We start from the raw sequence: 24,188 nt of genomic DNA on the forward strand, positions 1-24,188 counted from the left end.
GCGCTGTTTTATAGGAGTTCCTGGCCTCAGAGTCAGCCCCTGGTTGGGCCTGTAAGGACCATTCTGTAGAGTCCAGGGAGGAGTCCTGGGGCCCAGGCAGGGTTGTGATTTCCTGCCCTGTAGACTGAGTCCACTGCTCCCGTCTCCACCCACAGGCAGCCTCAATCCCAACCCGCCTCTGGGCCCCTTGAAGGGAAGAAGCTTCTGGCAGCATCTCCCCTGGTGGGTCTGTGAGCTGTGCCCGAGGTTGGGGTGGGTCAGGGTTTTTCCCACTCCAAAGCAGGAACTTCCGGTCAGGGCTGGGGGCGTTGCACTTGTGTCTGGTGGTCCTGGATCTGAATTTTCCAGGTCTTTGGACAGTCGCGCTGCTGATTCTCGGGTGTAACAGAGGCGGGAGGAGATGGTGACATGCCCTCTGACACTCTGACCCCGGGTAGGAGTAGAGTGACAGGATGCAGTGACAGGAGTACAGAGGCTTCCAGGCCCGTCTTGTCTCTGAGTTGTTTCGGGGGGAACCCTGGGATGTAGCTCCTGGTTGGAATGTCCGGCTCTCTGCTGTTTGAAGCTGATTTTGTCTTTGTTTGGTTGGTATTTGTGTCTGGGGGCCACACCCAGCGATGCTTAGGGAGTACTCCCAGCTCAGTGCTCAAGTACTCCCAGCTCAGTGCTGCCAGGTCTCAGGGAAACTATGAGGTCCCAGGAGTCCAAGGCTGACTTCTTGGGTTGTTTCGCTTTGTTTTAAGAGGTGGTGAGAGAGGAGGGCCCAAACCAGTGATTCTCTAGGTTCCTCCTGGCTCTGCACTACAGCATTGTGCCTGGCAGCAATTGGGGGACCAGATGGGACGGAATCACCAGCCCTACCCGCTGTTCCCGTATTCACTGTACTGTTACTCCAGCTGCTGCTTTGTTATCTGTCTTATTTATCTTTGTGTCAGAGTGCTCAGGGCTTACTCTTGGCTCTGTGCTCCGGATTCACACGGGAGGGGCATCAGAGGCCCCCGAGTGGGGTAGGGGTGCATATGAGCCCCCAGGACATGAATTTTCCCTATTTCCTCCTTCTGGCTCTAGAGAGCCTCACCTGCTCAGTCATACAGACTTTTTTTTTAATTTTTAATTTTATTGTGTTGAATCACTGTGAGGTAGTTACAAGCTTTCATGTTTGGGTTACAGTCTCACAATGATCAAACACCCATCCCTCCACCAGTGCACATTCCCCACCACCAATATGCCAGGTATAGCCCCCCTTTCTCACCCTCCCCCTGCCTCCATGGCAGACAATATTCCCCATACTCTCTCTCTACTTTTGGGCATTATGGCTTGCAGCACAGACACTGAGAGGTCATCATGTTTAGTTTACTTTCGGCACGCATCTCCCATCCCAACTGGTTCCTCCAGCCATCATTTTCTTAGTGATCCCTTCTCTATTCCATCTGCCTTCTCCCCTCCACTCATGAAGCAGGCTTCCAGCTGTGGGGCAATCCTCCTGGCCCTTGTCTGTACTGTCCTTGGGTGTCAGCCTCATGTGATGTTATTCTATACTCCACAAATGAGTGCAGTCCTCCTATGTCTGTCCCTCTCTTTCTGACTCATTTCACTTAGCATGATACTCTCCATGTCTATCCATTTACAGGCAAATTTCATGACTTCATCTCTCCTAACAGCTGCATAGTATTCCATTGTCAGTCACATAGTCTTACGTTCACACGTTGCTGCTGTGTGCCCAGTTTCAGACACGCACTGGTCCCAGGGAGACAGAACAAAAGGTCTCTGGGGCTGTACATGGTTTGGGGGTCAAATCACCTTTGCCTGCTTCGAGAGGGATTTGGAGTGACCCTGAACTGTGACTTCAGAGTCCTAAACTGTGACTTCAGAGTCCTAAAGGTACAAATGTCCACACACAGCTTTTTGCTTTTTTGGCTGCACCCAGTGATATTCAGGGGTACTCCTGGCTCTGCACTCAGGAATTACTCCTGATATTGATTATGGGGACTCTCTCTGATGCCAGGGCTTGAACCCGGGTCAGCCGGTGCAAGGCAAATGCCCTCCCACTGTACTATTGCTCCACCCCACACACACACTGCTTTGAGTTGCTTGCTGGACGTTGAATGTCCCCTCTCAATCCCTACTGGTCATGGGCTCTGGGGATGGGGAGGTGGCGCTGTTTAGTATTTTCCAGCCTCACCCAGTTGTCCTTTAGTTTTGTCCTCCTTGGTGGTCTCTGCTCAGGTGTTACTCTCCGAGGTGCTCACTGAGCCAGTGTTGCTGGGATTGGCTCTGGGGTCATGGTGTGCGAGGCCAGCACCCCAGGAACCTTCTAGTATATCATCCACACATTTTAGCCTATCTGGCTTCCTAGAGTGATTTCTGGGGCCCATCAGCTTGGAGTGTTGGGAGAGGCTGGCTCTGAGTGGGGAGAGCAGAGGGGAGAGGCCATTATCCCCTCTAGATCCCTGGGGGGTAGGGGGTCACTCCTCACAGTCCCAGTTACCTGGTGAGACTGACTCTGATTCATGTCCCCCCTTTATGTCCTGCTTAAGACATGGTGACCTTCCCTATAGTGGCCGTGAGCTTCACCATGGAGGAGTGGACGTGCCTGGATGCCTCTCAGAAGAAGCTCTACAGGGACGTGATGCTGGAGACCTACCAGCACCTGCGAGCTGTCGGTGAGAGCCGCCCAGGCCAGGATAGACCCACAGGGGCTTTCAGGGTCAAGGCCCGGATGTGTGTTCAACAGGGGCTGTGATGCTGACAGGCCAGGAACTTTGACAAGCATGAGGATCTGCTGTTTCTCTAGAGAGGCCTCTTCTCCTCGGCCTCAGGGCTCCTAATCCAGGCGTCTGTGCCACGCTCATGGTGCCCTTCACTCCCCTGGAGTGTCCGTCACGGGATGATCACACACTTTGCTTTCTTACCAGCCTGGTTCCACAGCCTGCATTGTGGTGTGCCCTTTTCAGGAGTAGCTGAACACATCCCACTCTGTCACGATGCTTATCTTTGCCTTCGGATCACTAGCATGCTTTCTGAGTATACTAAGAAACTTATTTATGTTGGGACTCAAGTGATAGCACAGCGGTAGGGCCTTTCACTCGGCCAAACCGTGTTCGATTCCTCCACTCCTCTCGGAGAGCCCAGCAAGCTACTGAGAGTATTGCACCCGCACGGCAGAAGCTACCTGTGGTGTATTGGATATGCCAAAAACAGTAACAAAAGTCTCACAATGAGAGACGTTACTGGTGCCCTCTCGAACAAATTGATGAGCAACGGGATGACAGTGACAGTGGGGCTGGAGTGATAGCTCAGAGGGTATAGGGCGTTTGCCTTGCACGCAGCCGACCCAGGTTTGATTCCCAGCATCCCATAGGGTCCCCTGAGCACCACCAGGAATAATTCCTGAGTGTGTGAGCCAGGAGTAACCCCTGTGCATTGCCAGGTGTGACCCAAAAAGAAAAAAGCAAAAAAATAACCAGAGATGTCCTCCACCTGCTCGGCCTATTCAACCAGGTGTCATTGGACTAATTCTTGCTTATTTCTGATTGATTTCAGAACTCAAACCACAGCTTCAGGATTTGGCCTTGCTATAGTAAGATCTGAGAACAGGGTCAACAAATATGAGTTACTGGTAAGATTCGCATATTCAAATTAGTATTATTATACTGTCAGAATAGCTCAGAGAATCAAGGATGTGACTTCAGAGGTGTGGGTCAGCCTCCATCCCCACTACCAAATCTTTGGTCCCTGGGCACCACAGGGAGAAAATCCAGTGCCTAAGGCTGAGAGTAGAGGGCCCTTAGCCTCACTGGGTGCTGAAATCAATAAGTTGAAAACCTAAAGAAATTCTATTATTTTTCATATAAATTAAAAACTGTAATTTTTCCTCCTACAGATAGTAAGCACAAGTGGTAATTGTTTCAAAGAACTGGTTTGTGGGCCCTAGTGATAGTGCAGTGGGAAGGGCATCACTTTAGAAACCAGGTTTCCATCCCCAACACCCCATTTGGTCCCCAGAGCTACAGGAAGAGTCATCCCTGAGCACTGCTTGGTGTACCCCCTCCCCAAATAAATACAACCAAGAAAACAAAAAAGAACTAAAAACCTCACTGATCCTTAGTGTAATGCACTTGTGCTGTTTTAAATGTCCCCAGTTGTCCATGGCAATATCTCACCCCCAGGCCTGATGGGGCAGTAGCGCTGCGTTCAGCCTTTCACATAGTCCCAGATAGTTACTTACAGGCCCAGAGAGAAGATCATCAGCGACTCCCCAGTGAGGAAAAGAGGATTCCTGATGGCCAAATCTAAGAGATTTGGGGGCATTGGTCCTGCCGGCAGCCTGGGCAACCAGGCAAAGGTTTGAACAAAGCAAAGGCAAAGTGATCATTTGAAGAACCTCTGCGACCGTCACAGGGTCCCCACACTGTAAAATCCCAGACAAGCCCCCAAAAGCTGTGTGATCGTGGTCAAAAAACTACCGGAGACATAAAATACAATTTGGAGGCGTGTTTATTCACGCCAGCTGGCGGGCTGTCCTGCTAGTTCAGAGCAGCATCCTCCCAGTAGAAGCACAGGCCTTTTTTTTTTTTCTTTTTTTCTTTTTGGGTCACACCTGGCGATGCTCAGAGGTTACTCCTGGCTCTGCACTCAGGAATCACCCCTGGCGGTGCTCAGGGGACCATATGGGATGCTGGGAATCGAACCCGGGTCAGTCGAGTGCAAGGCAAATGTCCTGCCCTCTGTGCTACCGCTCCAGCCCCAGAAGCACAGGCTTTTGGTTAGGAAAAACCGCATCCTGACGTGCCTGTCATTTTCATGAGCACCCACAAAATTAGTTTAACTCACTGGGGCCATATCCTGCTACCTGGTAAATTTATATAAACATAGCAAAGCAAGCAGAGTTAGAGAAACAAGAACAAGCGATTACACAAGGCAATCAATGATTGATCTTTAACCACCTCATTTTTGAGAATCCTAATCTATTGTTCCTTATTTGTTCTTCATGACTGGCTGCACCCTAGTGAAGCAGTTACAGGAAATTCAGTATACTTATTGAATAAATCTGATAACTAAAAAGTAAACTTCTGGGGCTGGAGCAATAGCACAGCAGGTAGGGTGTTTGCCTTGCACGTGGCCAACCCGGGTTCGATTCCCAGCATCCCATATGGTACCCGGAGCACTGCCAGGAGTAATTCCTGAGTGCAGAGCCAGGATTAACCCCTGTGCATCGCCGGGTATGACCCAAAAAGCAAAAAATAAAATAAAATAAACTTCTAAACTAACTAAACTTCATATCCCTACTGTAACAATCATGAAATCATCATAGCCAAAGGATTGGCCAACATTTCTGAAAAAGAGACTTTCTCCTTCACACCCACTGAATAATTGTTCTTGTCCATGCTTCAAATTTTGAAGAATTTCATTCTAGCTGGATAATCCATCTAGTACTAAATTACTAAAAGACTACTCAGCTGCATGGCGATGAAGGGACCTTCCGTTCATGCGGCTGATCCATATTAGATCCCATCAAATTCACTGCACTGTTGGTTTCAAGCACTATTTGAAGAATTGCTGAGCACAGAGATAAAAATAACTTAAGAACACCAATGGCTATGAATTGGTGTTCACAGAGAGGAACATTGATTACACGTATAATATTCTCCCATTCATCACCAATCCCATTCTGGTCCATGTTACTTAATTTCTAGCTAACTCCTGTAACTGTGAGAAAATGAACAGTTGAAGCTACTCCAGCAACTGGTAGTTCAGTGCGATGTAAATATTTATCGGGGCTCTGAGAGATGGTCCAACGAGGAATTAGATGACCCAGGTTCCATCCTTAATACCCCTGAGCCCAGTCTAAAGTGATCCCTGTGCAGTCAGGAATAAGTCCTCAGCACTACTGGACGTGGCCCCAAAAAACAAATGAATGAACACAAAACATCATGAATATCAGAATATTAACACCTAGTGATTTCTGAGCAAGTTAGGGTCTGGGGGGTTGGTGGTCCAGGGCTGGGGTGTAGTCCTTGCAGGTGTTTTCAAAGGAATCTTTTTGGTTTTTATCCCCTTAGTAAAAACAAGGGGCTGGAGCGATAGCACAGGATTTGCCTTGCATGCGGCCGACCTGGGTTCAATTCCTCTGTCCCTCTCAGAGAGCCCGGCAAGCAACCAAGAATACCCTGCCCGCACAGCAGAGCTACCCGTGGCATATTCGATATGCCAAAAACAGTAACAACAAATCTCATAATGGAGACATTACTGGTGCCTGCTCAAGGAAATCAAACAATGGGACAATAGCGTTATGGTGCTACAATGCTAGTAAAGACAAAGAATTTCTGTTCCACATTCCATTTATTCAGTCCCTCGCAATTCATCTATCCAGATGTCCTATCCCAGAAATGGGAAAATAATCTTCCTGAACCTGATCCTACCCCAGAAATGGGGAAATAACCTTCCTGAACCAGAAAATACTTGGTTAGGAATGCTTGCGGCCTGGCCCTTTAAGGCTCTGACCACAAATCCTGGTGACGTCACGGAATCCGGAATCCGGGGCCTTTATCCCTCAGATCTTCGGGTTCGAGGCGGAAGTGCCATTCAGCAGCCATTGCTGCCGAGGGTGAGGAGCGGGTATTGGGGTACCCAGGGGGACCAGAGGGTCCTGGAATGCCAGTTTCCTCGCCGGCCACCGAGTGGTCGCTCCGAGCGCCCCGAAACTCCTCGGTCTCCGCCTTGTGAGAGGCGGGGTCGCTCAGGGACGGTCGCCAGGGGTGGCGGCCCCTAACCCGGGACGCACCGAGGAAAGACTTTCTTTATTCATTGGGTTTTGAGGAAACAAGGGAATTTTTATTAGAGAACTTGTTTAAAGGGACGCCTAAGCGGCGGCGCTAGTCCCGCGGGGCTGGCGCTGGCCTTGCACACGCCGGCGCGGCTCCATCCCCCGCGCCCACAGGGTCCCTGACCGCCAGGCGCGCGCCCCCAGCGCAGAGGCAGATCTGAGGGGCCGCGTGGGGTGCGGTCACCGCAGTGTGAGCTGCGCTGCAGGGACACTCGGAGCCCCCGGGGCGGTCACGGGTGGGGGTGGGAGGATCGTCCCGGGAATGTCCCCAGGCCGGCCCGTTGCTGGCCGCCTTTGATTCCTGAGGCTGATTATAGGGTCAGGGCTAAAGGGTTTCCCTCGTCAAAGGGCCCTGGGAGTCAGTCTCTGTTTCTGTCTCTGTATCTCTCCCCTCTCCCTACCCCCTCCCTTCTCCCTCTCTACCCGCGCCCCCCCCCCCAGCTTCCTCTTCCTTCTCCCTCTCCCAGAATCCAGCGATGATCGATGATGGGGGGGGGGGGTGTCACTCTGGCTCTGCACTCAGGGGATCTCCTAGCAGGGCTCAGGGGAATCCTATGGGGGGATGCTCAGGCTCAGTTATGGGTCAGCCGCGTGCAAGACGTGGGGCACATTCTTAACATGCTTGGGACTCAAAAGTATTTGGTGGAACCCTTTGATTTCTCTCTGTCTCTCGTGCAACCAGTAGGTTCTGGAAGTCCTGGGAGAGGCTGAGCTTTAAGAGAATACAGGGGCACCAGAGCAATAGTACAGTGGGAAGGGCGTTTACCTAGGTTTGTTACCGGCGTTCCATATGGTCCCCTGAGTACCACCAGGAGTGATTCCTGAGTACAGAGCCTGGAGTAACCCCTGCGCATCACTGGATGTGACCCAAAAAGAAAAAAAAGAGAGAGAGAGAGAGAGAATACAGGGCTCCTGGGTTGGGGGATGGGCACGCATCAGGGCTGTGTTGGGCTACAGAGGGTCTGCAGCCAGTCATGCAATCCTATCAGGAAGTAGCCAGGGTGTGCCCCAGTCCTCTCAAAACACAATCTCCGATTACCATTGGCTACCACGCCTTATTTATTTAAATTAATTAATTTTGGGGGGGCGAACTCCTGGAAGTTCTCAAGGAACAATATGGATGCGGCAATCAAACCTGGGTTGTCTCTGCAAGACAAGCACCTCACCTGCTGTACTATCTTTCCACTTCCCTTTGCACAGGAAATATGTACTTTTATTACTTCTAAGTTGTAGTTTTGGGGCCACAGCCTCAGTATTCAGACTCTTGGATCTGAACTGAGGCATCATTCCTGGCAGTCCTGGGGGGAACCTTATGTACCGTCAAAAATTAAACCTGGTGTAGCAGCTTGAAAGAAAAGCACCCTATCAACTGTACTCTCCCTGCTAGCCCTATATGATTTTTTTCCCCCAGAAAAAATTTGTTTCACCTGGGAAGTTTCTGAGCACCACCCCCACTGTCCATCTCTCCTAGACCAGGGGCGCCCCCTGTTGTCAAGGTGAGTACTTGCAAAAAGGGGTTTCTGCACTAGATTTTTTTTTTTCTTTTTGGGTCACACCTGTCGATGCACAGGGGTTACTCCTGGCTCTGTACTCAGGAATTACTCCTGGCAGTGCTCAGAGGACCACATGGGATGCTGGGAATCGAACCTGGGTCGGCCGCGTGCAAGGCAAATGCCCTACCCACTCTGCTATCACTCCAGCGCCCTGCACTAGATTTTAAATGTCTCACTAAGGGCCCTAGCAATAGTACAGCCAGGAGGGCCTTTGTATTGCCCAAAGCTGACCTGGGTTCAATCCTCGGCATCTCGTAGGGTCCCTGAGCATTGCCAGGAGTGGCCCAATAATGAAAAAAATATTTTTTTAAAATAAAGGGCTGGGATAGATAGTACATATGTAGAAAGCTGCCTTGCCTGCGCCGGACCCAGGTTTGATCCTAGGCACCCCATAGTATCTCTTGAGCATTGCTAGGAGTGACCCAAAGACAAAATAGAAGATTTTTTTTAATAAAGGACTGGAGCGATAGTACACTGGGTAGGACGCTTGCATTGCACATGGCCAACCCCGGTTTGATCCCCAACACCCCAAACTTGCCCTTGAGCACTGGCAAGTTTGGCAACCACCCCCCTCTCAAAAAAACAGAATTCACTCCAGAATGAATTCACTCCAGAACAAATTCACTCCAGCATTTGTCTTGACACGTGGGCATTCTTTCAACTTCTTTTGCAGGGGTTGTGAGTATCTCTCCGGTCTCTTTGTTTCTTTTTGTTTTGCCCTTTTGCTACAAAGTTAGAGCTGGTCAGGGAAATTTTAATAATTAAGGCCTGGAGTGATAGTACACGTGGTAGAGCATTTGCATTGCTCACGGCTGACCCGGGTTTGATCCCGGGCACCCTGCAGTATCTCCTGAGTATTGCCAAGTGTGGCCTCAACCCCAACCTCAAAAAAAAAAGCCACTTAAAAAAAAGGGCTGGAGCCATAGCACAGGGGTAAGGCGTTTGCCTTGCACACAGCCAACCCGGGTTCAATTCTCAGCATCCCACATGGTCCCCCAAGCACCGCCAGGAGTGCAGAGCCAGGAGTTAACCCCTGTGCATCGCCGGGTGTGACCCAAAAAGAAAAAAAAAAAAGCACTGGAGCTGTAGTGCAGTGGGTCAGACGCATACATGTACACGTCGGGTTTGGCCAACATCCTTCTTCCCCTCTCCCCCCAAAGAAAAGTCGCACTTTATTTGTCTTGATACATGAGCATTCTTTGAACATCTTTTTTGGGGTTTGTGGGTGTCTATCCTGCCCCCCTTTTAATTTATTTTTTATTTTTTTGCTTTTGGGGTCACACCCGGCAATGCACAGGGGTTACTCCTGGCTCTGCACTCAGGAATTACTCCTGGCGGTACTCGGGACCATATGGGATGCTGGGAATCAAACCCGGGTCGGCCACATGCAAGGCAAACGCCCTACCCGATGTGCTATTGCTCCAGCCCCCTCCCCCCTTTTTTATTGATGTTGCCCTTTTGCTGCAAACTTGGAGCTGGTCAGGGACTCTCCCCCTCTGTCTATGTGTCTTGGGATACAGGGGAGCCATGCCGTGTACCCCACTTTAAAACAGGTGCTCAGTCCTCTGAGCTCCTCTCCCTGGGTCTATCTCACTACTTGGGGAGCAGATGAAGTGGGATTTGGGCCAAACCTGGCAGTGCTTGAGGGCTGCTCCCTGCTCTGTGCTCAGTGCACCAGTGGACAGTGGGTACCAAGGAAGGCCCCCGGGTTTCCAGCTGGCTGGCATCCACTCCAGCCTGATATGCTCTCCTACCCCTCTGTTCCCAACGTCATTGGAAGTTCTTAGATGTGAACATTCTGGAATACTTTCAACCAAAGGCTGTCAGGAGGAAATGAAGGAGTTGGAGGCTCTGAGCCAAACTGTGGACTTTAACACGAAGATTTCTTTTGGGCCAAGTGTAATTTTTTCCCTCCTTTTTTCTTACACAAAATCATGGACCCAAAGGAGTAAAATCCTGTGGTCTGAAAACCTGACCTGTAAGCTCTGAGCCCTGCCAGGTGTTTTCCCCAAACAAAAAAACAAATCAAAGAACTGGCCCTTGAGAATATACTGCTGGATTTCACACCTCTGCTGTTGGCAGATAACTTCCTCTTTGCCTTTAATTTGGGGGATGGGAGTACAGGTGTAGGTGTCTACCAAAACCAGTGCTCAGGGATCACTCCTTGGAGATTTAGTTGATGTTGAGTCTGCCCCATGCTTGGCAGGTGTCCTGCCCACTGGCCTCTCCAGATCCCTCCACATCTTTGAAATTGGAGCCTGTGCTTCCGCCTCAGGGTCACACTGGGAGCCAGCAGGTGCCAGCTGTCCTGTCATGGCCTCTACCAGCTGGGCCTCATCCCTGCCTCCTGTAATGCTAGTCTGTGTCCTTACAAAGTTTATAGGATTTATATAGATAGAGGTTTTTTTTTGCTTTTTAGGTCACACCCAGCAATGCACAGGGGTTACTCCTGGCTCTGCATTCAGGAATTACCCCTGGCGTTGCTCAGGGGACCATATGGGATGCTGGGAATCGAACCTGGGTCGGCCACGTGCAAGGCAAACGCCCTACCCGCTGTGCTATCGCTCCGGCCCCTAGATAGAGTTTTAATTCCTGGGGTCAGAGACAGGCCAGGAGTGCAGGCCCTGGCCTTGCAAGCCATTTTCCATAGTACAATCTATGGCACAATGCAGGGTACTCCAAGTACCACAAGAAATAAGACCAAAGTTCTGCCACTTGTGGCCTTAACTCCCAAACCTGTATCCTGCAAAACCTGATGGCAGGGCATTGATTCTAAACAAATAGTTTTTTTTCCCTTTGGGATTTGGGTCATACCCTGTAGTTGCTACTTATGGTACCCAGTGGAGTGCCAGGGACTGAACCCAGGTCAGCTGTCTGCAAGGCCTATACCCTACTAGATTGCAGTTCTAGCCCCTAAATATATTAATTTATTTTTGATTGGAGGCGACACACGTCAGTGTTCAGTGGTTACTCCTGGCTGATGCATCACTTTCTGCAAGTCTTGGTGAACCTAGGTCAGGTGTGTGCCTGGGAAACACCCCACACGCTGTGCTTTCTCTGGGGTCATCAACAAACAGGTTAAGTCCAGAGAGTTGTGAAATTAGATGTTCTTTTTCCTAGTAAGTACACAACTGAATTTATTTTTCTTTTTGGGTCACACCCGGTGATGCACAAGGGTTACTCCTGGTTCATGCATTTAGGAATTATTCCTGGCGGTGCTCAGGGGACCATATGGGATTCTGGGAATCAAACCCAGGTCGGTCGTGTGCAAGACAAATGCCCTGCCCGCTGTGCTATCACTCCAGCCCCACAACTCAATTTTGTATTTGAGTATTTTTGTTTTGTTTTGGGGTCCCACCAGCAGTGCTCTGGGCTTGCTCCTGAGTGCACTCAGAAATCTCTCCTGGTGGGCTTGGGGGAATCCTATGGGATGTGGGGAGTCCAATCAGGGTAAGCCACATGAAGGCAAGTGCCCTCCCCAACGTGCTGTCACCTTGGGACCTAATTTTCATCTGTTTCACTAACTTTCTATTTAATGTCATAATATTTTCAGTTAGTATAATCCCCAGGGGCACGAGAGCTAGGACAGCAGGTCAGCTGCTTGCCTTACTTTCCCTGAGAGTGACAGGCAACCTGGATCCAAATCCACTTGCGACCCTCAGAGGAGAAGGGGCATCTGACAGTGTCTCCCCCTGGGTGGGTCTGTGAGCCAGTGTCCAAAGGCACTACTGGTCAAGACATTTCCAGCTTCAAAGCAAGGACTACTGGTCAGGCCCTGGGGGTGCTCCTCTCTGCTGCTCACATCTCTGACTTCTCCTCCAGGTCTGTGCACGGAGCCTCCTGCAGATCTTTGGGAATAATAGGCTGGAGACAATGGTGACACGGAGCCTGACACACTGTCCTCAGGTAGGAGGGGCGTGACAAGATGACACAATGTCGGGGCTGGAGCGATAGCACAGCGGGTAGGGCGTTTGCCTTGCACGCGGCTGACCCGAGTTCGATTCCCAGCATCCCATATGGTCCCCTGAGCACCGCCAGGAGTGATTCCTGAGTGCAGAGCCAGGAGTAACTCCTCCTGAGCATTGCCAGGTGTGACCCAAAAACTAAAAAAAAAAAAAAAAAAAAAAAAAAAAAGATGACACGATACAGTAACAGGAATGCACAAGTTTCCAGGCCCATCTGTCTAGGGTTGTTTCAGGAGGGGGCCTTGGATCACAGCCAAGGTCACTTGGCCTCCTGGTCACAGCGCTGGAATCTGCTGTTTGAGGATGCTTTGCCCTTTTTTGTTTTGTTGTTTTGGGTTTGGGTCATATTAATGGTAGTCAAGGATTATTTTCGGCTCATTGCTCAAGGATTGCCCTGCCAGGACTGGAGCACCCTACAGGGTGCCTGGGATCCTAGCCTGACATTTTTTTTTTTTTCGCTTTTTGGGTCATGCCTGGTGATGCACAGGGACTACTCCTGGCTTTTCACTCAGGAATTACCCCTGGCGGTTCTCAGGGGACCATATGGGATGCTGGGAATCGAACCCGGGTCGGCCGTGTGCAAGGCAAACGCCCTACCTGCTGTGCTATTGCTCAAGCCCCCAAGCCTGACTTTTTCAGGTTTGTTTTGCTTTCTTTTGGGAGGTGATAGGAACATGACACCCAGTGATTCTAGGGTTCCTTCTGGCTCTGCACTTTGGCATTGCGCCTGGCAGTGCTTGGGGGACCATAAGGGATGGCGGGGATCACACAGCCTTACCCACTGTCCCCAGACCCAATGTCCTGTTACTCCATCCTGCTGCTTTGTTTCCTTTTGTGTTAATTTTTGTGCCACAGGGGAGGGCTCAGGGCTTCCTCTTGGCTCTGTGCTCCAGATTCATACCTGATGGGCAGTAGTGGTTTCAGGGTTTTGGGGTTTCCTGTCTCATATGTGTTCTGGCATTTACAATGACTTGGGGGCAGAGGTTATGCATTTCCCCTGTTTTGTCCTTTTTATTTTTTAATTTTTTTTTAAATTTTATTTTATTGAATCACCATGTGGAAAATTACAATGCTTTCAGGCTTAAGTCTTAGTCATACAATGCTGAAACAACCATCCCTTCACCAGTGCCCATACCCCACCACCGAAAAGAAAAAAAAAACAACACAGTATGCCTCCCATCCCGCCCCCCGCCGCCCCCCCTTGTAACTGATAAATTTCACTTTACTTTCTATTTACTTTGGTTGCATTCAATATTTCAACACAATCCTCACCATTATTGTTAGGAGCACCCCACTAGAGTCAGACCTGTTGTGAAGGGAAATGAGGTTGCGCGGCCGCAATAGCGGCCGCGCGGTTTTGGATTTCTGTACTTTAATAACTAAGTCCAAGGAGATTTCAACCGGATATTGGATCATTGCAAGCTTGCAAACCCCATCTGTGGTCGTCATAATATGGCGTCCCCACGCCCTTCATCCCCGGGAAGGGACAGGCGAGAGAGAGAAATATCTTTCCCCTCCTGGGAGGGCATGGGGTCGCGGCTTGGTTCTCAGGCTGGAGACATTCTGCAAGTAGCTGCCCATGTTGAATTTGGTTCAGCTGGGTCTGGATTCATGCTGGTGCAGCTGCGGAGGGGTCGCACGTGCGTGTGGCCCTGTTTTGTCCTTTTTAATCTGGAAACCCGCACCTGCTCTTCACACAGTTTCCCATTCACATGCTACTGTGTGGGCATTTCTGGGCATGCGCTGGTCCCATGGAAACGAGCAAAGGATGTCTGAGACCAGCAGAGGTGTTCAAGGTCAAGATACATTTCCTGGGGCTGGAGCAATAGCACAGCGAGTAGTGCATTTGCTTTGCACGCGGCTGACCCGAGTTCGATTCCCAACATCCCATATGGTCCTCTGAGCACTGCCAGAAGTAATTTCTGAGTGCATGAGCCAGGAGTAACCCCTGTGCATCACCGGATGTGACCCAGAAGCAAATATATATATATATATATATATATATATATATATATACATATATATATATTTCCTGCATTGAGAGTTATTTGGGGTGGCCCTTAACTGTGAGTTAGAGTTCTCCAAGGCACATATGTCCACGCATGGCTTTGAGTTGCTCGCTGAAAGTTGAGTGTCCCCTTCTCATCTCTAGTGATCATGGAAAATGGGATACAGAGGTTTTGTGTCTTCAGTGTTTTGGACCAAACCCAGCATTGCCTTTTGAGTTCTGGTGGCTCTGTGCTCAGTTCTTACTCTCTGCAGTGCTCACTTGACCAGTGGTGCTGGGATTGGCCCTGGGGTGTCTCTTTGCAAGGCTGGCACCTCCAGGAACTTCTAGTATAGTAACCTCACATTTGACCAAATCTAGCTGCCTTAGAGTGACTTGCTGGGCCCGTCGAGAGAAGAACATCAAGGATGGTTCCTCCTGAGAGAGAGACCCTGAGCCCTCCTGCGAGAGAGACCCTGAGCCCTCCTGAGAGAGAGACCCTGAGCCCTCCTGAGAGAGAGACCCTGAGCCCTTTGGGTCCAGTGGGGCGGGCATGTGATCAGGCCATTCGCTGGGTGGGGATTGACCTGATTCTCACTCCCTTGTCTGTGTATCGGTTCAGGACGTGGTAACCTTCCCAGATGTGGCCGTGAGCTTCACCCCAGAGGAGTGGATGTGCCTCGACATCTCTCAGAGAAAGCTCTACAGGGACGTGATGCTGGAGACCTACCAGCACCTGCAAGTCATCGGTGAGAGCCATGTGGGGCCAACTGTGCCAGGACATATCCACAGGGGCTCCTGGGGGCTGCTTAGGGGCTGTGTGTTCAGGGGCTGTGCAGATTCTGACAGACCAGGATGATTGGCACCTGTGCAGATAGCTGTGTTTCTTGGTCCTCTCTATTTTTCATTTTTGTTACTGGGCCATACCTGGTAATGCTCAGGGTTTACTCCTGGCTCTGTTTTGGTGAGCTGTTGGGTCCAAATTGTATGCAGGAAACTGACCCAGTTGGTAACATGCAAAGAAAGCACCCTGTTCACTCTGCTATCGCTCAGGTTCCTCTAAATAGTTCCTTCCATGACAAAGTTAATTTATTTCCTGTTCTACACTTCATGTCAGTGTTTCTGTTTTGGTTTGCTTTGGGTTTCATTCAGGGCTACAGTCCACATTCCTCCTGGCTCTGTGCTGAATGACTTTTCCTGGTAGTGCTCATGGGCCCATGGGAATGCTGTGGATTAACCTGGTCAGCAGCTTACAAGTCGGTGCCTTACCCGCTGTACTATAGCACCAGACCTGCAACTTCATTACTTTTTCTTTTTGTTTTGTTTTGATTACGTTTGAGTGCTACACCTGGCATGGCTCAGGGATTACTCCTATATATATATATATTCAGGAATTTCTCCTGGCAGTGCTCCGGACCCATATGGATGCCAGAGATCAAACTAGTATGTGTGTGTCAGCACACACCCACCCCAATGGACTATCACTCCAGCAACATTCATTTCTCTCTTAACGGCCTCACGCAACAGACGTTGCTCAGTGCGTGAGTTCACCCCAGTGGTTCTTGGGGAGACTTCAGCATGACTTACTTTCAGTCTTAAATTGAAATGTGGGTCTTATGTGGAGTTGGAGTCGGAGGTCCCTGATAACCACCAATCTAGAGCATATGAAAATTCTGTTCCTGAACCCAGATTGCCTGCATGCAAGGTCAAGAATTTCTGCTTCCTAAGGCCACTCGCCTTGCATGCGGCCGACCCAGGTTCGATTCCTCCGCCCCTCTTGGAGAGCGCAGCAAGCTACCGAGAGTATCTCACCCGCATGGCAGAGCCTGGCAAGCTACCCGTGGTGTATTCAACATGCCCAAAACAGTAACAAACATATCTCACAATGAAGACATTACTGGTGCCCGCTCGAGTAAATCAATGAGCAATGGGATGACAGTGACAGTGACAGTCTTTTCAGTAATTTTCCTGGATTTTTTTTTTTGGGGGGGGGACAAAGGCATTTGGACTGTTACTTTTTCCTTATAACTAATCCATTCCTCTATCTCTATAGGAGCAGGGCATTATAGGGTGAAGCCTGTGCTGATTTCTTGGTTGGAAGGAGAAGCCCTGAGGCCGTGGAGGAGAGACTTGTGTGCAGGTGAGTGTCTGAGGATCTTCCCTGGCTTGGGCTCTCCCTGGGCAGTATGGGGGTCCACTAAGCATGTGTGAATCACACTGCTGATCCCAGGGACCTCCAACTCCTAGATCCAGGCGTCTGTGCCGCACTCACGCTGCCCTTCACTCCCCTGGACTGTCCGTCATAGACTGACCCTGCACTTTGCTTTTTTGACTTTGTCATTACTCTTCTCATCTGTCAGGCATGTAGCATTGTCCCCTGTCTGTGTCTTAGCATCTGATATGCTGCCAGCAATGTCGAGGCCCTTTCCTGCTGGACTTCCCAAATCTGCACTCTCTGTCATGCTTCCCTTTGCCTTCGGATCATTAGCATGGCTTTTGGTTTTTGGGTTTTGTTTTTTTTTGGGGGGGGACCACACCCGGCGATACACAGGGGTCACTCCTGGATCTGCATTCAGGAATTACTCCTCGCGGTGCTCAGGGGAACATATGGGATGCTGGGAATTGAATCCGGGTCAACTGCGTGCAAGGCAAACGCCCTACCCGCTGTGCATTTCACTCCAGCCTGCATTAGCATGGTTTTTGAGTATACTGGGAATCTTATTATTCTTTGGTCTTTGGGCTCTGTGATGCTCTGCAGTTATTACTGGTGGATCTCGGGTTGCTTTTGGGCAGTGCTCAGGGATCAGCTCGTCAACCTCATGCAAGCCAGATGTCCTACCTGCTGTTCTCTCTCTGACCCACTAAGAAATATTTTTTTGTTTTTATATTTAAATAGGGACTGGAGTGATAGCACAGCGGGTAGGGCATTTACTTTGCACGCGGCTGACCCAAGTTTGATTCCTCCGCCCCTCGCGCCTGCACGAGCCTGGCAAGCTACCCATGGCATATTCAATATGCCAAAAACAGGGGCTGGAGCAATAGCACAGTGGGTAGGCATTTGCCTTGCACGAGGTTGACCCGGGTTCGATTCCCAGCATCCCATATGGTCCCCTGAGCACTGCCAGGAGTAATTCCTGAGTGCATGAGCCAGGAGTAACCCCTGTGCATCGCCGGGTGTGACCCAAAAAGCAAAAATATATATATATATATATATATATATATATATATATATATATATCAATATGCCAAAAACAGTAACAGCAAGTCTCACAATGGAGACGTTATTGGTGCCCACTTGAGCAAATTGATGAGTAACAGGATGACAGTGATACAGTGATACTGTGATGTTTAAATAGGGAATGATGGAGTGAGCCCATAACAAAGCCAGTTTGAGCAGGAGGTTGCTTGCTTTGCATGTGGCTGACCCAGGTTCCCTAGACATCACCAGGTTTGGACAGAAAACAAAACCTATAAAACGAATTTGGGGATTGCCAAGCTGCTCACAGCTTGATCAAGTCGATCCCCACAAGGATCTTCCCTTTGCTGTTGCCTGTTTGGACTGTGAGATCTATAGAGATGTCTGCCACCTGCTCAGCCTCATTTAGCTACATTCCATTTAACAGATTCTTCCATTGCATATTGTGATTGATTTCAGATCTCAAACCACAGCTTCAGGATGTGGCATGGCTGCAGTTTGATTTGGGAACAGGATCACCAAATACGAGTGAGCTGGTAAGATTCACAGGTTGAATACAAATATTATTATGTCGCCTGAGTAGGTCAGTGGACCAAGCATGTGACTTGAAATGTGGGAGTCCGGGCTTCATTCACTCCACTATATCTATGGTGTCTGGGAATCACAGGGAGGAAATTTGGAGCCTAATAATGAGAGTAGAGGGCCCTTAGCCCCACTCGGTGCTAAAATCATTAATTATTAAATTTAAAGAGTTTAATTGTTTATTGAAATATGGGTCTTATGTGTAATCTTATTGTTGTTGTTTTTATTATTATTATTATTATTATTATTATTATTATTATTATTATTGCTTTTTGGTTATCACCCAGCAATATTCAGGGGTTACCCCTGGCTCTTTTCTCACAAATTACTCCTGACAGTGCTCAGTGGACTATGTTGTATGCCAGGGATCAAATCCAGGTACATCACATGTAATGCAAATGCACTTCCAGCTATACTATCACTCTGGCCTCTGTTTTTGTTTTTCCCCTTTTTGGGTCACACCCAGCAATGCTCAGGGATTACTCCTGGCTCTGCACTCAGGAATGATTCCTAGTGCTGCTTAGGGAACGATATGGGATGCTAGGGATCAAACAGGTTGACTGTGTGCTAAGAAAATGTCCTCCCTGCTATACTATCGCTCCAGCCCTCAGCCTCTACTTTTTTTTCCTTTTTGGGTCACCCCTGGCAATGCACAGGGGTCACTTCTGGCTCTGCACTCAGATATTGCCCCTGGTGGTGCTTGGGGGACTATATGGGATGCTGGGAATCAAACCTGGGTTGGCAGCGTGCAGGGCAAACACCTTCCCCGCTGTGCTATTGTTCCAGCCCCTCAGCCTCTTTTTTTAATACTGAATAAATACTGTGATCTTTCATTTGATATAAGTAAATACAGTGGTCATTGTTAAAAAAAAGACCTGGTTTGTCGGCCGTAGTGATGATGAAGTGGAAAAGGCACTTGTTTATGGGAATGGAAACCAGGGCTCCATCCCCAGCATCTAAAATGTCCCCAGAAATCCACCACAGTAATCCCTGAGTACCTCTTAGTATGGCCACCCTCAAAATAAATAACTGTATCACTATATCACTGTCATCCCGTTGCTCATCGATTTGCTCGAGCCGGCACCAGTAACGTCTCCATTGTGAGACTTGTAGTTACTGTTTTTGGCATATCGAATATGCCACAGGTAGCTTGCCAGGCTTTGTCGTGTGGGCAAGATACTCTTGGTAGCTTGCCGGGCTCTCCGAGAAAGGTGGAGGAATCGAACCTGGGTCGGCCTCGTGCAAAGTAAACACCCTACCTGCTGTGCTATCGCTCCAGCCTATGAGAGTAACTTTGAGAGTAAAATAAATACATACAAACTACAAAACAAAAAGAACAAAAAGTCATTGATCCATGAAAGGAAATCCTCTTGTGGGAGATGTTTTCAGTGGCCCCTGTGGTCCATCATGGCTGTGTGGGGAATGCAACGTTGCCTTCATACATGCATCACAGGCTCCATAGTGAACTAAAACTGAGCCCACAAACAGGTGTATCTTATTTTGCTCGAAACTAGTAATTCAGTGTTTTGTAATGTTGGTATACAACATCCCATAATCTCAGGCCTAGCTAGGCTTGGATGTAAACGGTTTATGTTTTGGTTACTGTAACTTTAAATGGCGGTTACTGTTTCCGTTGGTTGATTTGCATATTCGCCTATGTGGCTGAATATGATTGGTTTGTATGTTAATTTAATAAATAAAAGGAGGTTGAACAGGCTGCTCTCGGGCAGGCCATAACACAAAACCTCCGGAGGCAGTCCTGTGATCCTCCCCCAAAAATGTATATTTCTTCTGTGAGTAAAGTGCCTCTGACTCTCTGGTAAAATTGCAACATTGTTGCAACATATGGCGCCCAACAGGGGACTCGAAGATAAAGGCTCCGTTCGGAAGAAATAGAGAAAGGGGAGAGATAAAGAAAGGGAATTAAGAAAGATAGAAAGAAAGGAAAGAAGAAAAAGATAAAAGGAATAGGGAAATAGAGAAAGAAAGGAAGGAAAGAAGAAAAAGAAAGGGAATAAAGAGATATAAAAGAAGAAATATAAAGAGAAAGAAAGGAAGGAAAGAAGAAAAAGGGAATAAAGAAATAGAGATAGAAAGAAAGGAAGGAAAGAAGAAAAAGATAAAGGGAATAAAGACATAAATAGAAAGAAGAAAAGGAGAAAGAAAGGAACAAAGAAGAAATATAGAGAGAAAGGAAGGAAAGAAGAAAAAGGAAGGGAATAAAGAAATAGAGATAGAAAGAAAGGAAGGAAAGAAGAAAAGGATAAAGGGAATAAAGACATAAATAGAAAGAAAGAAGAAGAAAAGGAGAAAGAAAGGGGCAAAGAAGAAATATAGAAAGAAAGAAAGGAAGGAAAGAAGAAAAAGGAAGGGAATAAAGAAATAGAGATAAAAAGGAAGGAAAGAAGAAAAAGAGAAAGGGCATAAAGAAATATAGAAAGAAAGAAGAAACATAGATAAGAAGTAAAAGAGAAAGGAAGGGAGAAAGAAGAAATGAAAGAAAGAAAGAAAGAAAGAAAGAAAGAAAGAAAGAAAGAAAGAAAGAAAGAAAGAAAGGAAGGAAGGAAGAAAGGAAGGAAGTAAAGAAATAGAAAGGAAGAAGAAAAAAAGAAAGGGACAGAGAAGAAATATAGATAAGGAAGAAGAAAAAAGAGAAAGGGAGAAAGAAGAAATATAGATAAGAAGGGAAAAGAAGAAAAAGAAAGGGAGAAAGATAGGCAGGAAGAAAGAAAGAAAAAGAAGAAAAGGAGAAAGGGAGAAAAGAAATAAAGAATAAATAAAGGAAGAAAAAGAAAAAGGGGCAATGGGCAATTCTGTAACTTCTCAGCAGGATGCCTATGTTGACACTTTGAACTCTCTAACAGAAGCAGCTGGTCTTCCCTTAAAGAAACATAATAAGATGCCTCCTTGAGAGGATAAAAAAGTATTGCCGGGGCCAGAGCGATATAGCACAGCGGGGAGGGCGTTTGCCTTGCACGCGGTCGACCTCGGTTCAATCCCTGGCATCCCATATGGTCCCCCAAGAACTGCCAGGAGCAATTCCTGAGTGAAAAACCAGGAGTAACCCCTGAGCATCGCTGGGTGTGACCCAAAAAGAAAAAAAAAAAAGTATTGTCATTGGTTTAAGCCAAAAAATATAGAACAATTCAATCTAGATTTAGAGGCAAACAAAATAGGGAGAGAACTGTGTTATGCACAGAAAAATGGAGATTTGATCCCAGCAAAGGAATGGAGGGCGTACAATTGCATTTTACTGGTGCCCTGAATTTTTCACAGTTTGACTTTGAGTATGAAGAGCCTTCTCTCTCTTCTCGTACGGCTCTCTCTACTAATTCATCAACTCTTTCGTCTTCTCATACAACTCTTTCCACTAAGTCACCAAATTCTAAGGCAACTTACGGGGAAACTCCTGTGTTAGAGGAGAAAAGTGGGGAAGAATCTTTGATATTACCAAAATTTTGTGCTAAGCCAACAGCATCTGTCTTATCTGGTGAATCATATCAAATTGATGATTCACTTCCCCAGTCTGAGTCTGACAGCGTCAAGTCAGACACAGAAAATTCGGTTTTAAAAGAGGATGTAAACTCCCAAGAGTTGAGAAAAGTTAATGAAAAATTAGATAAATTAATTGAACAAATGAAGTACCTTGAGATGCACCACCCTTCTGAAAGAAGGATAATGCCTGCTGTACAGGGTATCACTGATCCTGACTCTTTGGTAGTTCCTTCCCCTCAATTATATAAGAATAAGGAAGAGAAATCTCTGTGTTGCCATTTTAATTTTACTCCTGAGTTGCATTCTCTGATGCAAAAATGTGAAGCTCCTTTATATAAAACAAAGTTGAGTCAACAGCCTGCTCAGTTTATGACTTTTCCAGTTGTTTGTAATCCTGATATACAAAGAAAAAGACAGGCAGGGGAATATGAGCCTGTTCCTTTTAAGTTTCTTTCCTCACTTAAGCAAGCTGTGACCACCTATGGTGTTACTTCTAACTATGTGCTAGCCCTTCTAGAAAATTTTGCAGAAGCTAATACTATAATTCCGTTTGATTGGCAAACTCTTGCAAAGGCAGTATTAGAAAATTCTCAATATGTACAATTTAAATCCTGGTGGAGAGAAGAGGCTGAGAAATTTGCTAGAATTAAAACACCAAAACAAGTTGATAACACTGTAAACCAGATTTTAGGCACTGGCAAGTGGGCTTTAGTGGAAGAACAAGTCCGTTTAGAGGCAAACATTTTAGAAGCTGTTAATAAGACCTGTCTAAAGGCGTGGCGTTATCTTGAGACCTCTGCAAAATGTACTATGTCATTCACAAAAATATTTCAGGAAGCAAATGAACTTTACACAGATTTTATTGCCAGACTCCAAGATTCTCTTGAAAAGGCTATACGTGATGAAGGCCTTCGTGAAATGCTTATGCTAACTTTAGCGGTGGAAAATGCTACAGCAGACTGCAAAAAGGCAAATCAAACTGCTAAGCTAATGGGAAAAAACTCTCTGGATGATTTTATTAAAGTATGTAGGGAAGTGGGAACACCAACCCATCAGGCGCAAATAATAGCCGCTGCTTTTAAAAGAGTAAACCAAATAAAATGTTACGGCTGTGGAGCTTTGGGACATCTCAGACAAAATTGTACAAGTATTAACTCTAGAATCAGAAAAGAACCAGGCGTCTGTAGAAAATGTAGGAAGGGGAAGTATTGGTCCAATGAATACCATTACAAAAGAGAAAAAATTAGAAAAGATAGTGAGCCATCGGGAAACAGGAGTCGGGGCTCGACCCGGGGCCCCTTCAACAATAGGGGAAATCTTAAAAAAAAAATCTATCAAGAGTTCTTCATCCCCTACCATGATAACAATCAATAAACCAAAAGGCATTAGCAATTGGGAAATTCAGAATAGTTCAGAAGAAATAAGTTCTAATAGAATTAAAAATGATTTAGATACAATTAATAGGAGACGTAAGGTCCTTTACAGGGACCCAGTCTCTGGGAGTTGGATGCCAGGCCAGGTGGAAAGGTGGGGTTGAGGTTTTGCTTTTATTTCAGCAAACAAACCACTCTTGGTGTCCTACAAAGAGACTAAAACTTCTCAGTGAATAATGGATAGCAAATGAAAAAACTGCAGTATGGATTCTTTTTTCATGGATTTTTGCCGGCTTTGTAAAAACAGAAGCGCTTCTCTTATTTTCTTTTTGGATCCAATTCTACAAGCAAGAGACAGGCTAGTTGGACTGAGAAATGGAGGATAATCCCAATCACCCGACAGGGAAATTTTTACCCTGGGGACTGCCCGTCCTTTCTCTGTCCATCAGTTTTTTTTTTCCCCTCTGGTTCTTGGAGGGTCAGAATCAGGATCAGGTATGTATGAATGCACATGCATGTGATTTTATTGTCTTTCTGTATATCTGTCTGTGTTAAGTGTTTAAATATTGAAGTCAGATTGAAATCAGAAGTGGCAATCCTACTCCAAAGAATTTTTAAAAGTGTGAGTGTTTTTTTGGAGCTTAAGAGTTGTAAAATTAGAGCATGAAACCAAGGTAAAAAGTGTTAAAGATTGATATAAAAGGTTCATGATTTAAAATATCTAAAGCATAAGAACTATTAAATGAGCTGTTAAAAGAGAATTGAAATAACTATATAAAATAGGTTCAAAAGATACTGGTTTATTTTAAGAGATAACAGGTTTATTATAAGAAACTGGATGATGTTCCATGCATATTTTACTGGGATATCTATGAAGTTTGAGAAGGAGGAAATTTCTAATTTTACTTATGGATGCCGGTGATTCTTCTGAGAGAAGTATCTGATAACAGGAGTACTTCTACATTTACTGATTGTGAAAAAACCTGGACTGTGAAGTTCATCCAGAAATGGCATGAAAGTGTTGTTTTTGTTTAGAGACTAATTGGTCTTCATTGACAAATGTCTCTGAACCAGGACTGGAACTGAAATATTGTTTAATGTGTGTAAACTCTGTATATGTATAAACTCTGTATTGTAAAATGAAAAACAATTTCTGTAAAATAAGGTTAGATTTTCTTAAGATTTTCTTGAGGTATTACTGTAAAGATTTG

General features: G+C 46.9%; 1 protein-coding gene across 1 annotated transcript in view; it reads left to right on the forward strand.

Moving 5' to 3' along the window:
• Window positions 1-2,539: 2,539 nt before the first annotated feature.
• LOC101546830 (zinc finger protein 560-like) overlaps window positions 2,540-24,188 on the forward strand; it is a 39,150-nt gene continuing 17,501 nt past the window's right edge. Inside the window, exons 1-6 of the mRNA XM_055124701.1 lie at window positions 2,540-2,663; window positions 6,558-6,607; window positions 12,202-12,285; window positions 14,954-15,080; window positions 16,385-16,471; window positions 17,987-18,063. Coding sequence (XP_054980676.1) covers window positions 2,540-2,663; window positions 6,558-6,607; window positions 12,202-12,285; window positions 14,954-15,080; window positions 16,385-16,471; window positions 17,987-18,063 — 549 coding nt within the window. The remainder of the gene's footprint in view (window positions 2,664-6,557; window positions 6,608-12,201; window positions 12,286-14,953; window positions 15,081-16,384; window positions 16,472-17,986; window positions 18,064-24,188) is intronic.

The sequence above is a fragment of the Sorex araneus genome, chromosome 2 (assembly GCF_027595985.1).
Source record: "Sorex araneus isolate mSorAra2 chromosome 2, mSorAra2.pri, whole genome shotgun sequence".
In the NCBI taxonomy this organism is placed as follows: domain Eukaryota; kingdom Metazoa; phylum Chordata; class Mammalia; order Eulipotyphla; family Soricidae; genus Sorex; species Sorex araneus.